This window comes from Grus americana, chromosome 2 (genome assembly GCF_028858705.1).
Source record: "Grus americana isolate bGruAme1 chromosome 2, bGruAme1.mat, whole genome shotgun sequence".
NCBI lineage: Eukaryota > Metazoa > Chordata > Aves > Gruiformes > Gruidae > Grus > Grus americana.
Window position 1 is genome coordinate 165,176,191 of NC_072853.1, and position 14,693 is coordinate 165,190,883.

At 39.2% G+C, this 14,693-nt stretch overlaps 1 protein-coding gene across 1 annotated transcript in view; it reads right to left on the minus strand.

Annotated features, from left to right (window-relative positions):
• The window catches only part of LOC129202410 (vasoactive intestinal polypeptide receptor 1-like), a 47,718-nt gene extending 33,377 nt beyond the window's left edge, over window positions 1-14,341 (minus strand). Inside the window, exon 1 of the mRNA XM_054815068.1 lies at window positions 14,272-14,341. Within this exon, the coding sequence (XP_054671043.1) occupies window positions 14,272-14,341 (70 nt within the window). The remainder of the gene's footprint in view (window positions 1-14,271) is intronic.
• Window positions 14,342-14,693: the final 352 nt, after the last annotated feature.

A 14,693-nucleotide genomic window follows, 5' to 3' on the forward strand; every position in this document is an offset into this window, starting at 1 on the left:
GGAGAATGGCTTTTTTGATACCATATGCTACCTGAGTAAGGCTTTTCCATAACAAAAATCTCTCTGAAATGCAACTGTGTTTCCTCTGTGTCCACACACAAGCATCTCCTTAAACAACAAATGTATACTTCACCGGCACCACGTTGCAATATGAGCCATCAGCCAGAGAATGAAGGTGAATCTATTGACATTTCTAAACAATCTTTTGATGAATCTGGCTAAAGATGCAAAACAAAAAGCCCTGGGATCATAGGAAGAAAGCTGCAGTTACTGAAAGCTCGTAATCCAGTGGTTAGATAGAACATGACTTTACCGAGAAACATATTACAACTATAATTAAAAGCAAAACTCCACTGTATTTGAAAAATTGAGAGTATATAAAAAAGATGGAAGCTTTATTCCTGAGGGTGATCTCTGCATGATGTTTGAGAGAGTGAGGTGAAAGCAGGAAGATAAAACAACTGAAGAAATGAATTGGTTTTGAGACACTAAAGAGGTAAGGCACTAAATATCATAAAACAATTACTTAGAGAGGCATGAGGACAGTTTGTCCAATTCATTTTCTTTCTTCTACACTAGCTGTGTTATCTGCTTACTGTTTTTCTTGGGTAAAATTGACTCTTGCTGTGTCCTGGGGCTCTGACTCCATATGTACCCATATTCTGCTACTGTCACCTGCCCTGACTCCAGGGACACCATGGAAATACAGGCAGAGATGCAGTCCAGTTTGGCTCATGTGGATTCTGTCCCACATGTTTTAATCTGTGCACTTAATTCCACTCAAGCATCTAAGATGCTTTCTGAATTTGAAAAATATATCCTATCTGTACTTATCTACCACAAACATACTATTTAGATTCTTTTAAAAATAAACTCCCTTAATCCTTTCAGTATTTCTACTTTAAAAAAAAAATTAAAAAATTGTCAGTGATGTCTTCTCTATTTCTATTGTATCTTATTTGTTGAATAAGTAATTTTTTCAAACCTAAGGGAAGTTACTTTTCCCAGCGACACACAATGCAATCTTCATTCCTATTAATAGTCTCTAAAGAGTTGACAAACCAGCTGTTCCTGTCCTCAGAAACATTTTTATGCATTATATTATTCATTTCTTTTCTTGCTTTCCTCTGGCCGTTTCAACTCAAATTCATTTCTGTTTGTTTTTCAAGATGAGTAGAACAACACTGATTTTTATTCACTAAAATGTGGTTTTAAGACTAAGCTTTCTCCCCTTATAAGAGCCAAGAAAAGGCCCGTGTTTCTCCTAGGCATAGGTTGAGCCTACAAAATAGAAGACAGGTAAACATGAGTAACCTATTTCTAACAACATGGAAATTCAGTTACTGGTGCATACTGGTCTCTACTTCTTTTTTGTTTAACAGAGAGAAGGGCATCTTTTGTCCAGAGTTTTCTCTTTGATTATTCCAGTTTCTCCACTGACTGTAGAGGGGACTCAAACAGATAGCTCATCTCACACCCCTATAGTAGTACTTGTCTCATCTAATTTCAGACATTAAGAGTGTAAATGTGAACTGATTATCCCAGGTTATTTCCACAGTCACAGACACCGTTGAATGCAATTTGCCTGACATAATTTAGATGTCTACAGAGGGCAAGGTGATCCTCAGGGCGTACTCCTCTCCACCGTCTCTAAAAGGAGGATAGGATGATCGCTTAGATGTAGATGTTGATGTTTACTTTAGGGGTGAAACTCCACACACTGCTGTGGATACCTATTGTAGGCATCTATCTGGATGTGTAAGCTGAAAAAGTGAGCTCCTGCTGTGGTTAATAGCCAGTCTAAACTAATTAGCTAGGCTTCCTTTGCAGTTATGGGAATGACATAGAAAGTTCCTGTTAAAAACTCATTTGTACTATATTGTGGTGGGAGGTATTGAGTCCTAAGCCATTCTGTCTCTTTTAAGTGACTTCAGAGGGAGATGGAAATGGTTAAAGACATTGAGAAATTTAGATATCAACATGCAGGTGTCTAGATGCAAACTGGATGTTTAAGCTCCCATTGGGGTCAATAATCATCTAAAATGGCACCTTCATTTAGTGCATTGAATGGTTCTTTAGACTCCATTGACTGTGTTGGCTAAGGTCCTGTATAACTTTAGGCACTTCAAGGCTCAATTAAGTTGCCCAATAATAGGTGACCAGTGCCAACTGAGATGCCTTATATAATTATAATTAATTATATAATTAATGTATATTTAACATTCACAGGAGGCTGGCAAATATGAAACATGGGCACTGGAGGCATGGCAGGTTGAGGTTACCTGGGTAAATGTGACTAGATTCCTTTGTGTGGGCAAATGAATCAAGCCCTGAAAACAAAATAAATCCCAGCCAGATTAAATATCTGATTTAGATTGACTTTTAACATTCATCTTTGGTAAGATGAATCCCATGCTATGTGTTTCTGAAAGATTATTTTAATTACCACAAGGCCTGGCAGCACTCCTTTACCTCAACCTGTTTTTCACACCATCACAAACTGTTTCTCCTTAGGATGCTAAGCTTCTTGCGTGGTTGTATCACCTGGTTATACTACACTTCATCAATGATATAACTTCCTTTATTTAAAGCAGCCCTTTCAATCTTATCTAAACATATATATTTATAGTCTTTTGCTGAGGTGATGTTATAATTAGTTTTTAGTTTCTTGCTTGTTGTATTTTTGCATATTACAAGGTACCACTTAACTAAATTGTACTACTCATAGTTGGACTCTCAGTAAGAAAGGGATGATGTCCATGAATTTACAAGCACACTGCTAGTCCTTTCATATATACTGAAGAGCTAAGAACACATAAATGGTCCCAAAGTTCATTTTCTTCTTTAGCTTCCTAGGTGTGGCAAAATACCCGTTCATAACAGAATGCAGTTTCTGTGGTGATTTTAAAGATGCATGGATGTTAATACAAACACCAGCAGTTGAATAAGTATTGTTGACATCATTCATTTCTGTTCTTTCAATTAATGGAAGATATTACTGCATAGTTCCAATGATCTCAGTGCTAGCACAATGCATTAAGGCTATTTAAAACAAGTTTTGGAAGGACAGAGGATAAGGAGAGCAGATCTGTCACAAGAGCTGTGTCATGAGATCTGTGGGATCTACAGAACTTTTCTGGCAGTGGCAAGCCAGACTGCTCTGCTGTCAAAAATTGTGGCAGAACAGTTGTTGTTGTTGTGCCTTCCTCTTACTCTTCACATTAAACATAAGGAAAAGTGGCCAGCTCTGTTATGGAGATACACCAAGAGACAAACCTTTCTCTGAACAATGAATAGAAGATTCTCTTTCCACCACTATTTTTTCTAAAAAAAAGAGCAAAATGTTCTTGATGTGCTCCAGTTCTTCCTCTCATTCAATATGATCTTCTTAGTGTCTCTTCCTAGTCTCTCAGCTTTGTGGAAATATCATATCACACTCAGTTCAACCCAAAACACAAATCGATGGGAAGGGCTTCCTGAGAGGTGGGTCAGGTCCAAAGCTTACATCTGCCCTAGCAAATCAAAATGGGCAAGGGCCCATTGTGTGGCTGCAAAAGCAAGTGGTAGAGGCAGTTCCTGTCCATATGGCAAGCTTCTCTTTCTCCCAGAAAAAGCCCAGTGTCATCCTTACCATCCATTGGAAACAGTCTCTGGATTGTGCTATCACCTGAGTTGTGCCCAGGCATGATCTAAAAGACCGCTAGGCCAAACCATGCCAGGTAGGATGCTAACAATGAAACAACATAGATGCCACACACACCAATGCTTCTGTCTATCCTTGGCCCTCCTTATTTTCTTGTTTTCATGCCATGCAGATAGCCCTGCTCTGAAGAAAATACCTTCCTAATGTGACATTGGCAGAAGCGAGGCAAAGAGTCAATAAAGTGAGGCTGAACCAGATGCAGAATTATTACATCCTTCAAAGCCCGTGGATGAAGACAGAGGAACACAATGAGCATTACAGCAAATGTGTGTGCTGCTATTATCTAGTCAATTAACTCAGATAAACATACCCATGTGTTTTCAGGAGATTATAAGGGTGCAAATATATTCAAGGAAGTTTTTAATGTCTAGAAGAAGCATCACTTCTGGCAGAAACAGTGTAAAGAAGGTGACACGTGGGTGTGATGCAAACACCTTATGTATGATTTGGTGAGTTGGCCAATTTCTTAATATTCATAGGAGAGCATAAAGAAGAGTCATCTAGGAGCATGATTAGCTAAGAATTGATTACCTTTTGATTAGCTATGAATTACACACAGAACGAGATTGCAGTATGTAAACACATTGATTTTTTTTAATGACCTGTTATTAGAAAAATAATGCAAAATATCTAAATAGCAATAAATACAAAGACACAACTCTGATATATATTCAGCTATCATTCCTAGGTGATGAATTCATCCCTGATCCTAGAAAGTATGAGGTTCTTCTCACCTTCTTTAAGTTTTTATGTTGTAGATATGTAGAGCCGAGCTTCTTATACCATAGCTTTATTTGTAATAAGAATAGCAGACATGCTTAAGTGTCTTTTTTTCTCATTTTTTCTTATATTTTTATTTTAACATTAGACCAATTGGATCCTGTATGCCATTAGCTCTACTGATTAAATGAATCCAACACATAAATCCTTTATGTGATCTACACCCCGGAGACTCATTATTCTGAGTGTTGGCATTTTGGAAAAGGACAACTAAAGAAAAATTAAATTGTAATGGGAACCAAAAGCTTTCCTGAGAGGGAAACTTTGTGTGCTCAAGGCCAAGCACTGCAAGCTATGTGTAGGGGGAAATTAGTTGACTCAATTTCTGGGAGTACAAAATATCGTAGCTAAAGATTTCTGAGTCACAGTCCTCAGCTGGGACAGAATCAAGTCTTATAGGTGTTCCAGCTAAAGTTGTAGTCATCAGAGCACTAGTATTTGCTCTAAAAAGTAACTATCCAAGGAAAACAGGAGGACCATCAATCTCTAGGATTAAACAGAGAATTCTTTTGGTATCTGTGTAAAACCTATCAACACCAGCCTACTCCCTTTAACATACGCATTTGGCCTATGGAAGGAGAACTGTGGAATATTTCAATTTACAATAATCTTGGATGAAAGCCTTATATTAGTTTCCTCTAAAGAGACTCAGTCCCCAGGAATGCCAAAGTTAGGCTTCTGCTCTGAACTACTTTGTGGAAGGGCATCTCTCTCCTTTTCTACTGACTACGGGGCACCTAGGAAGCCCTCCCCTTGTGGAACATACCTAAAGTTTGACAAAGTGGATGCTGCAAAGTCTATTCCCTAAACGCTACCCTGAGGAGCACGCGTAAGTAACTGCACAATCTAAGCTACCACACATCGCAGAAACAGCAATCCGTTCAGATCCTTAGGAGTTGAAGTGTTTCCTGTTTCACAAATAGTATCTGACAGGCCAATAATGAGAAAAGATCAAATATAAAATATATTAAAAAAACCCCACCATCAACTTTGGTTATGAAAACTACTACAGGGAAAACTTTTTCTCATTTCTTTTATTTCCACTCACCTCCCTCCTTTCCTTCCCTTTTTCTTTTCTAGTATAAAAGATTTCCCCCCCAGAAGAGATTAAATACATAAAAAACCCCCAACTTATGGCTGTCAAAGGGTTTTCAAACAACTGCTTTTTGATTTGATGAAAAACATATTTCAAATAACATGTCTAGCTAAAATCACTATCCAAACTAATGATCATGTCCATTTGTTAGTGTTAGAACATGTCTTCATGAAAAACCCATGACAAAAATAATATGGGATCCTTTTTTTTTTTTTTTTTTAGAGGGAAGCTTTTATTTCATGTTAACACAAGTGTGGTGGCACCAGATAACTATCACCTTACCCTCTGATACATAAGTGCAGGAGGAAAAATCCATGAACTCCCTCAGGAATAGACCAATGAAACAAAGAAGAGTTTTTATCCTGAAAAATTTGTGAATTTGCAACAGTTTAACTGATCTGGAACAACAGGAAAATTGTAAAATAATTGTATTTCTCCCTATCGTAGCATTCACAAGGAAATTAAATCTTGATTTGACTAATAGTGAGAATATTGTTTAAACTTTTGGCAAATCAGAAAGTCAAAATAATATCTGGGGTCAAAATTAAAGCAGTAGTCATTGCTTAAGTGAGATTCCATTTTGACCAAACTTAATATCTCAAAAGAATAGATTGTATATTTTCCTGCTGTTTCTGGTACATTTTTTGTCATTAAATATTTTTTGTAGCAACTCAGAAAATGATGTATTAAGGGTAAGTGGATGCAGTTCAGAGTGCTACTTGAAAATCCATATTTTAATAAAACAGTAGTAGTGGAAGCAGAATGCCAGGTAGATGACATCTGTCACTCTTCCCTTATCCACCAACGCTGTCACCCCGTCATAGGTGGCCACTAAGTTTGCCAGGCACGATTTGCCCTTAGTGAAGCCGTGTTGGCTGTCTCCAATCACCTCCTTATTTTCCACGTGCCTGAGCACAGTCTCCAGGAGGGTCTGCTCCATGATCTTGCCAGGCACAGAGGTGAGACTGACCGGCCTGTACTTCCCAGGTCTTCATTTTTCCCTTTTTAAAAATGGGGGTTACGTTTCCCTTTTTCTAGTCAGTGGGAACTTCACCAGACTGCCACAACTTCTCAAATATGATGGAGAGTGGCTTAGCAACTTCATCCACCAGTTCCCTCAGGACCTGCAGATGCATCTCATCAGGTCCCATGGACTTGTGCACCTTCAGGTTCCTTAGATGGTCTCGAACCTGATCTCCTACAGTGGGTGGTTCTTCATTCTCCCAGTCCCTGCCTTTGCCGTCTGTGACTTGGGTGGTGTGGCTGGAGGACTTGTCAGTGAAGGCTGAGGCAAAGAAGTCATTGAGTACCTCAGCTTTCTCCATACCCTGGGTAACCAGGTCTCCCATTGCCTTCCAGAGAGGGCACACATTTTCCCTACTCTTCCTTTTATCACTGACATGTCTATAGAAGCTTTTCTTGCTGCCCTTGACATCCCTGGACAGATTTATCTCTATCAGGGCTTTAACTTTCCTAACCTGATCCCTGGCTGCTCGGACAGTTTCTTTATATTCCTCCCAGGCTACCTGCCCTTGCTTCCACCCTCTGTAGGCTTCCTTTTTGTGTCTGACTTTGCCCAGGAGCTCCTTGTTCATCCATGCAGGACTCCTGGTGGTTTTGCATGACTTCCTTTTTGTTTTCTAGTTATGTTTTTGTGTAGAACTTGCCCATTGCTACTCTTATTTTTCTAGGGGCCATTATAAAGAACAAAAATAAAACTGTGTGAAAAAAGGCATCAAAACCATTTTCTTTCCATTAAAAAAGTCATGTAATTCAACCGTAAGGTAGTTTGAGGTTTTTTCTGGGGTTTTTTTTTTTTTTTTTGAGAGAGAGAAATGTGCAATAGTGAGTGTATGGCACAATTATATTCAGAGAATTAAGCTATTTCCTACAGCATTAGCTGAATAATGTAAGAAAATTCTTATTGTAAATACCCATGAAAAATAGCTAACTCAGCATTACAATTGATTTACACCCAGGAGAGCAGGAATAAGAAGCAGTGTAAGTGTGCCACGGAGCACAGAAAGGGGACAAACTCACAGTTTGGGATTGTGAGGTTTTACCTTTTCCAAGATTCTATTGTATGAACTAACTTATTTGTCCATAATTTCCTTTCTCTTAAAGACAATTGTGATTGCCTTCCTCTGCTTTCTCCAACAATATTCCAGAACTAGTAAAAAAACTCTGCACTTATGGTAGTCAGGACAGAGAATATAAAACCATAAAGTTCCTCTTAAACAGAGATAATTCCATTTATACTGTTAATAGCTAGTTTTCTGTGCTGAACATCATTTATATATATTCACTGAATCCCTTTTCCTGTTACTTCATTTTTATAAACAGGTTTTAATTCTCCCAGATTAATTATTTGAAAAACTGGCGAATAATTCCTGTATACTGACAAAATAACTTTGACTTGAAGCTTCAGGCACATGGTACTTTTTTTACATTCTCTGATCACACTGACTTAGCTTCTCGTCTTAGTTTCCTGATGCAGAAATTACAGTGATTATTTCAATATTTGGGCTTTGTGTGTGTGTGTGTGTGTAATATTTAATACCTAAAGAGATCGTGGAACTGATTGTTTCCCTATTTTTTTTTTTCTCTCCCAAGGAAAATAATTGTGAAAAATGAAAATAGAAAACAAGTCCGTCACAAAATCCTTACAATAATGTTGGTTAAAAAATTCTCTAGTGTTGCTCTAATCTGTAATGAGACTCAAGATTTACACACAGGCCAGCTAAAATACCAGAGATTATGAGGATGATAATGAAAACAAATGAGAAAAACTGAAATCACACATCATCCTTGACAAATACCTACTTTTAATAGCAGTCAGTTGTCAATTTCTAGGGCCGAATGGGTCAGCAGGCATTCGGATGGGACCAGCTGATCCTAACACATTGTGTATAAAGTGATTGACTTGTGTAACAAATATTTAAGCCATTCACCAATTTGATCTAGAACATTTTCCAGAAATTGCTGAGCTGCAGATTGCTGGAAGTCAGCCAGGTACTCTTGGAAGAATCACTGCATAGTTGTCGCGCTCTTATACCTTTGCTGAGCTTTCTGCTACAGCTGCTGTCAGAGAAAAGAATCAGCTATTAATGCCTTTGTACTGAACTTTTCATACTCTTAAACTTTTAAAAATAAACAAACAAAAAACCCCCAACAAGACAATGTATTCTGTCATTTTATATATTTCAGGACTGGGAGGTTGATTCCGCTATTTAAATAAAAGCTCTTTGAGCAATGCTGTTTTATTGTACTATTTGTCATTAAGAGACTCTGAATTTTTTCTGAGAATTTATTAAGGAACAGCAACACTCCCATTTACACTTGCTACTAAATCTGAAAGTCTTGATGCAAATCTTAACCAGCAAATCAAATGAAATAGAAGCAGAAGGCAGGTGAAGGCGAATGCACAAAATAACATAGGCTTTTCTGCACTGTTGGTTTATTCTTAGAATTGCTTTTTAGGCAGGCATACGAATCTTGAAGAGATACATGATTACATCCTTGAGTACAGGTCTGGCCTGGGTACACATCCTCAGATCTTTTCTTGGAAACATCACCACCTTAATTCAGGTTGAAGTGATCAGGTGATTAGTAGGTTATTTCTGCAGCCTCCTATTACGAGGGATGTAACTATCAATTGCAAATACAATTCTCTTCTGAGAATGACGAAAACAGCTCCCTTGGCCTCTGTTAATTAATAGATGGCAGTGAGCTTTGTATCAAGGACTTAACTGTTTCCTCCTAATGCAGGGTCTGTTGTTATTATTGTTTCTCCTCCTGACAGTAGAGGCTTTATTACAGTGGAAAAGCTACCAAGGTAGAATCACCATAATTAAAAAGACATTTCATGAAACACGAAGTGGCAACAGGAAGACAGTCCTCTTTTGCGTTGGTTAAATGTGAAACTACTTAGCGGCCTGGAGAGTTCTGAGGGGCTGATGGTATGTGCCCAAGCGTTGTTTGTGGTGGTGTACTAGCCACAATGGTGAATTAAACAAAAAGATTTATGCAGCAGAAGATTCAAGGATCTAGTGAGAAAAAGAAGGCAAATCTAGCTGGCGACCTTTAAAGATGCTGGTAATGCGGACAACCCATGCAGATTCCCTTCACGCTACTCAACGTACTTTCTCCCCCGTAGGTTGTCTTCTGCAGCGAGACCTGACAGGCAGGCGGGTTGGCATCACCTCTCGTTCAGAGCCGTGTGCTGGTTTGCACTCATTTGCCTGTGCAGAGACAAAGGTCTTACCTCTGAGGGGGAGCTGACACCTGGATTTCATGCTAGCAGCGAACGGGGGCTGTTGCTTAGGAAGGAAAAGAAAAAGAGTGTGCAAGTCAGGGCGCTACTGAACCAAGAGTTTTTTAGGTGGAGGAGCAGGGGTAATTGATTTTTCAGCTTGCTGTTAATTCTTAGAAATGGAAAAGATGTTCAGGCTCACTTGGTTGTTTTTTTCCCCTTCAAGTATACCAGTGAACAACAAAAAAAACCCACCCACACACCCAAAAAACCCCCAACAAACAAACAAACAAACAAATCAGGTCAGAACAAGTAGGGATAATTTGCTTAAGTGTTATTAATTCCCTATTTTCCTATTTTTTTTAAATGAACTTAATGGAAAATCACCACATGCCAAATGTTGCATGATAAATATAAATGTACTGCAAATGAAAAACCATACAAAAATCCTCTTTGATTTATTTATCACATTAGTTTATCTCCTCATATCTCTGCACAGCTAGAACAGGAAAGTAGAGACCAAATACTGCAAAGTGTTAGAATGTAAATGCTGCACACACATGCAAAACTGAGACAAGTCAAGCACTTGGGAAGGTGTTGTGAGCTCAGAAAGGTGCAAGAAAATGATTAGATGGTTTATGAGCATGCGCTCACTAACAGAAATCTCACAGACTAATTTTAAAACTGATAAGCAATCATCTTTATTATGGAACCCATTACAGAAATTTAGGTACACCCAGAAACATCTGTGTAATGCACATTATAAACTTGGTAAATGTTTGTACAAGGCCAACTCTTTAAAGATCTGTTGATGCATAAATATTAATGACAATCCCATGGCAACGGACAAAAGAACAGACAAAATTGAGTCATAAATAAAAGAATCCTAGACAATGGGTTTTTTTGGAGCAGAACCGATCAGCCTGATAACAAAAAATAATCATCAGATTTTATTGTCCTCTGAGTTTTTGAGAAGGAGTGTAGGTATCCCATCCGTGGAAAGTGTTCACTCACTCTTTGAATCCTACATTTGCAACCAGACCAACAAGGTGATATTTGGGGACACGCTCTATGGATGACATCTTGATCATAACCGTACCTCAAAGTATGAACTTTGTCCTAATGCAATACCCAAAGCTAGATCTGAAGGCAGTGGAAACTGTTTGGTTTTTTTTTCACTGAATCCAGCAGAATGCCACAAAAGGCAGGCAGTCTATAACCTAAAGTAAGTGTCCTTTCATCCTCATCCCACTTCCAAAACAACTCTAATCCAAGAACTGTTCTTTAAAATTCGATTATAAAATTTCTTAGTAGGTAAAACTTTTCTTTCTTTTCTCCCCAAAATACTGTAACATTTTTGTGCCTGTGGTTTTTCTGAGTTTTTTTTTTTTTTTCTTAGGAAAAAGTTTAAATGTTTCAATGAAACACTCCAAGTCAAAACAAAAAGAAAGTATTCCCAAAATAAATCTGTGTGGGATGCCGGACTAGTCCAGGCTTGTTGGTGCCGAATACAGGGCCATTATGACCCAGCAGAAGGGGCCCTGGGGGAGTCCAGCTTGGGCGAGAGCAGGGATTGAGCAACTTGCTTATCTTGCACTGATAAGCACCGGACCTGATCAGGGGCAGGAGATGAGCAATTTGTTCATCCTAACAAGCTGCGGTGTCTGACGGGTCTACTCCTTAATCAACTAAGTGACACCTGGGGTGAGGGGGAGCCTTCACAGCTTGACGTTACTTTGGTAAAACTAAACAGACCACCGCTCCTCTGTACTGAACGCCTTTGTTCTCTGCCACTTCCCCCCCCCCCAGCCCTGATCAACTGCACAACAAACCTTGTTAAGGGCCAATCGGCACACAATACCTGACTTAGTCCCACCTCGCCAAAAGTATAAATCTGGCATTTAGAATCCTCTTTTTTGAGGATGAGAACTCCAACTATCCGGATGGGTCGACGGGCCTGGACCTCTCTCCTCCCCAAGCAGGGATGCCTCTTTGGTAAGATTTGTGCCTCCGATTATGTCGGATTTTACCCCGGGAAAACTATCATTAACAAAAGCGCTGAACTATTAACTTGAGCTCAAAATTGTTGCAGTAAGTGCATTTATCAATGGCAATTCCGAACTTTTATATCTGTTGCCTCAATAAATTACTTATTTTTCTTTTCAACTTTGCGAAACTGTTTCAGTGAAAGTCCTTAGTGGGGCTCTGACAGGCAAACGTTGACTCTGACTTATTTTTCTTTTCAACTTTGCGAAACTGTTTCAGTGAAAGTCCTTAGTGGGGCTCTGACAGGCAAACGTTGACTCTGATATGTGGCTACACATATAATCCTTAGACATAAACCGTTGACCAAGTCTGGGACTAAGACTGGACCTAGCCGCACCTAGGCTCCTCTCTGAGAAGGAGTTTAGAAAGCAAGGGGGTCCTTTCTGAACCTCGTGACTCAACGGGAGGGCCTCCCTCAGCCACACATCAGACTTGTACCCTTTCACGCGACAATCTGATAATTTTTTTTTTTTTTTCCTCAGGCAACTACTGAAAGAGCAATACAAGTGCCTGAGGATGGACATCAGGCTCCATTTGAGATACTCAAGGACATTATGCCTGGCCTCCAGCTGCCACTCCAGAAGGACACAATATCTCTGTTGAGGTTTGACCCCAGCAGGCAGCTCAGCCCCACACAGCTGCTCGCTCACCTCACACACGCACAGTGGGATGGGGAAGAGAATTGGAAGGGTAAATGTGCAGAAACTCATGAGTTGAGATAAAGATGGTTTAATAGGGAAAGCAAAAGTTGCACGCACAAGCAAAGCAAAGCAAGGAATTCATTCCCCACTTCCCATGAGCAGGCAGGTGTTCTGCCATCTCCAGGAAAGCAGGGCTCCATCACGTGTAATGGTTACCTGGGAAGACAAATGCCATCACTCCAAATGTGCCCCCCTTCCTCCTTCTTCCCCCAGTACAATGTCTTAATCGCAATGCTGTATCCATCTGCTTTGTGGAGACCTCTGAGATACCCGTGGACGTTGGCAGTGCATTTAGACATCCACTTTTTCATGCCTGAACTGCTCCCTTACTGTGAAAAGAAATGTCAAGAAAAATGGGTTTGATTAGCAATAACTGAGGGGAAAAAAAAAAAAATCAAAATCTGTCTTTGGGGAAGTGGAAAGCAGACCTTCTAATAACTTCCAAGCGCTGGAACAAAATCCATGAGGTGACAGCAAAATGCAGTGCTGAAATTAATGGTATGGAGCATCTTAAAATGAAATCACTCTGTAGCCACTTCAATGGTTTGATGGAAGATGACTTGCATGAACCCTGCTTACTTGTGTGCTCTTACCTGTTCTCCTTGAAAAATTTTGAAATCCAATGTCCCATTGCAGCCACTCTTGACAAAGTAACAGAAGCTGAATAACATTATTTTTTGTGACCATTTTAATGGAAATAAGGCATCGTATACTTGAGCATGACCTATTTAGTGCTCTAAATCGAAGGGAAAAAAAACAGTGCATGAGACCAAAACTCATTGGAAATCACAGAAACCCCATGAAAGTTCAAGTTTTCAGGCTCACTTTCATCTAAAAAAAAAAAATCCTTCACTGTTTCCACTAGTCGCAGAACTACCTGCGTTATTGAGGATCTAAAAGATCTAAACACTGAGTAAAGGGTGATTTTATTTTGGGCAGGAAGCACTGCTGGCACAGAAAAAGATCACATAGTAGGATCATATATGTCAGCAAATAAAGCTTTGTCTATAAAGACACCTGTGTATTCACAAAATATTTGGTTATTCAAAAATGGTGGAAATTATTTTACTTGTGTTGGCACCAAAGCACTGTTGTTTCCTTTACCCACTTTGTTTGGGACATTTTGGGGGAGAATTGAGGAACAGACCAATAAATAATTTTTATGCCATTAATGGGGGGGGGGGGGAGAGTTATTTCTGTCTTTATACTAATGTGTGGTATTCTTTGGGATGAATGGTCATTCTTTGAAAAATGAAGATTTAGATTGACTGAACCATTTGGTGAAATAATGCTAAATTTGTAATTTTCTTTGAACTGAATAAACATACAAATCAAAAGGAAAGGTATATTTTTTCAATTCAGAGTAAGTAATTGCTCCAAAAATTTTTGTTTTGCTTTGTCTTTTGTAATCTTTGAGGAATTTCAAACCTTTAGATTTGAAGACACTAAGAAGAGCTTCAAATCCAAATGAAACATCATACAACCTTTCAAATGTGGAAACAAAATACCAGGTACATTCACATTTGACTTCGACTTTAGAACCAACACTTTTCCTAATTTCTCAGTAATGAAAACCAAACACAAAGTCAGTTATTTACATGGCTGTATTTGCACACACTCAACAAATACCACTGAGCATAAAATCAATTTTTCTTCTCAAGTCCTAAGTACAGTGAATCTGACCTCTGCCTACCTACACGGTTCTCACACAGAAATGCTTGCACATCTTCGTGAGCATTGGCAGTGACCGCAGATTTGGACATGACTCGGCTCACATTAAGTATGGTGGCTTGTTGGTCTTTGCATAGTGCCACTGCTTCAGAGGAGAATGGAGGGAAAGTGCCCCCCCCAAAACAGGGCAGCACATGGTCATGGGCAAATCTACTTCACTGGGAAACGTCAATTTGAGTCCGGAAAGGCTGAGGAAATGGCTACACCAGGTTATTTCCTGAGATGTGTGAAAGCTCTAAATATATATCTATTTCCTTGAAGAGAGAACTGCACCCTCCACAAGCCCTCTGTATCCTGCATCGTTAGGTGACCTCAGAGAACATCTGCAAACTCATTAGAAGCCTCTGAGAAGGATGTCAAAGAAATTCCAATGTCAAAGAGCTG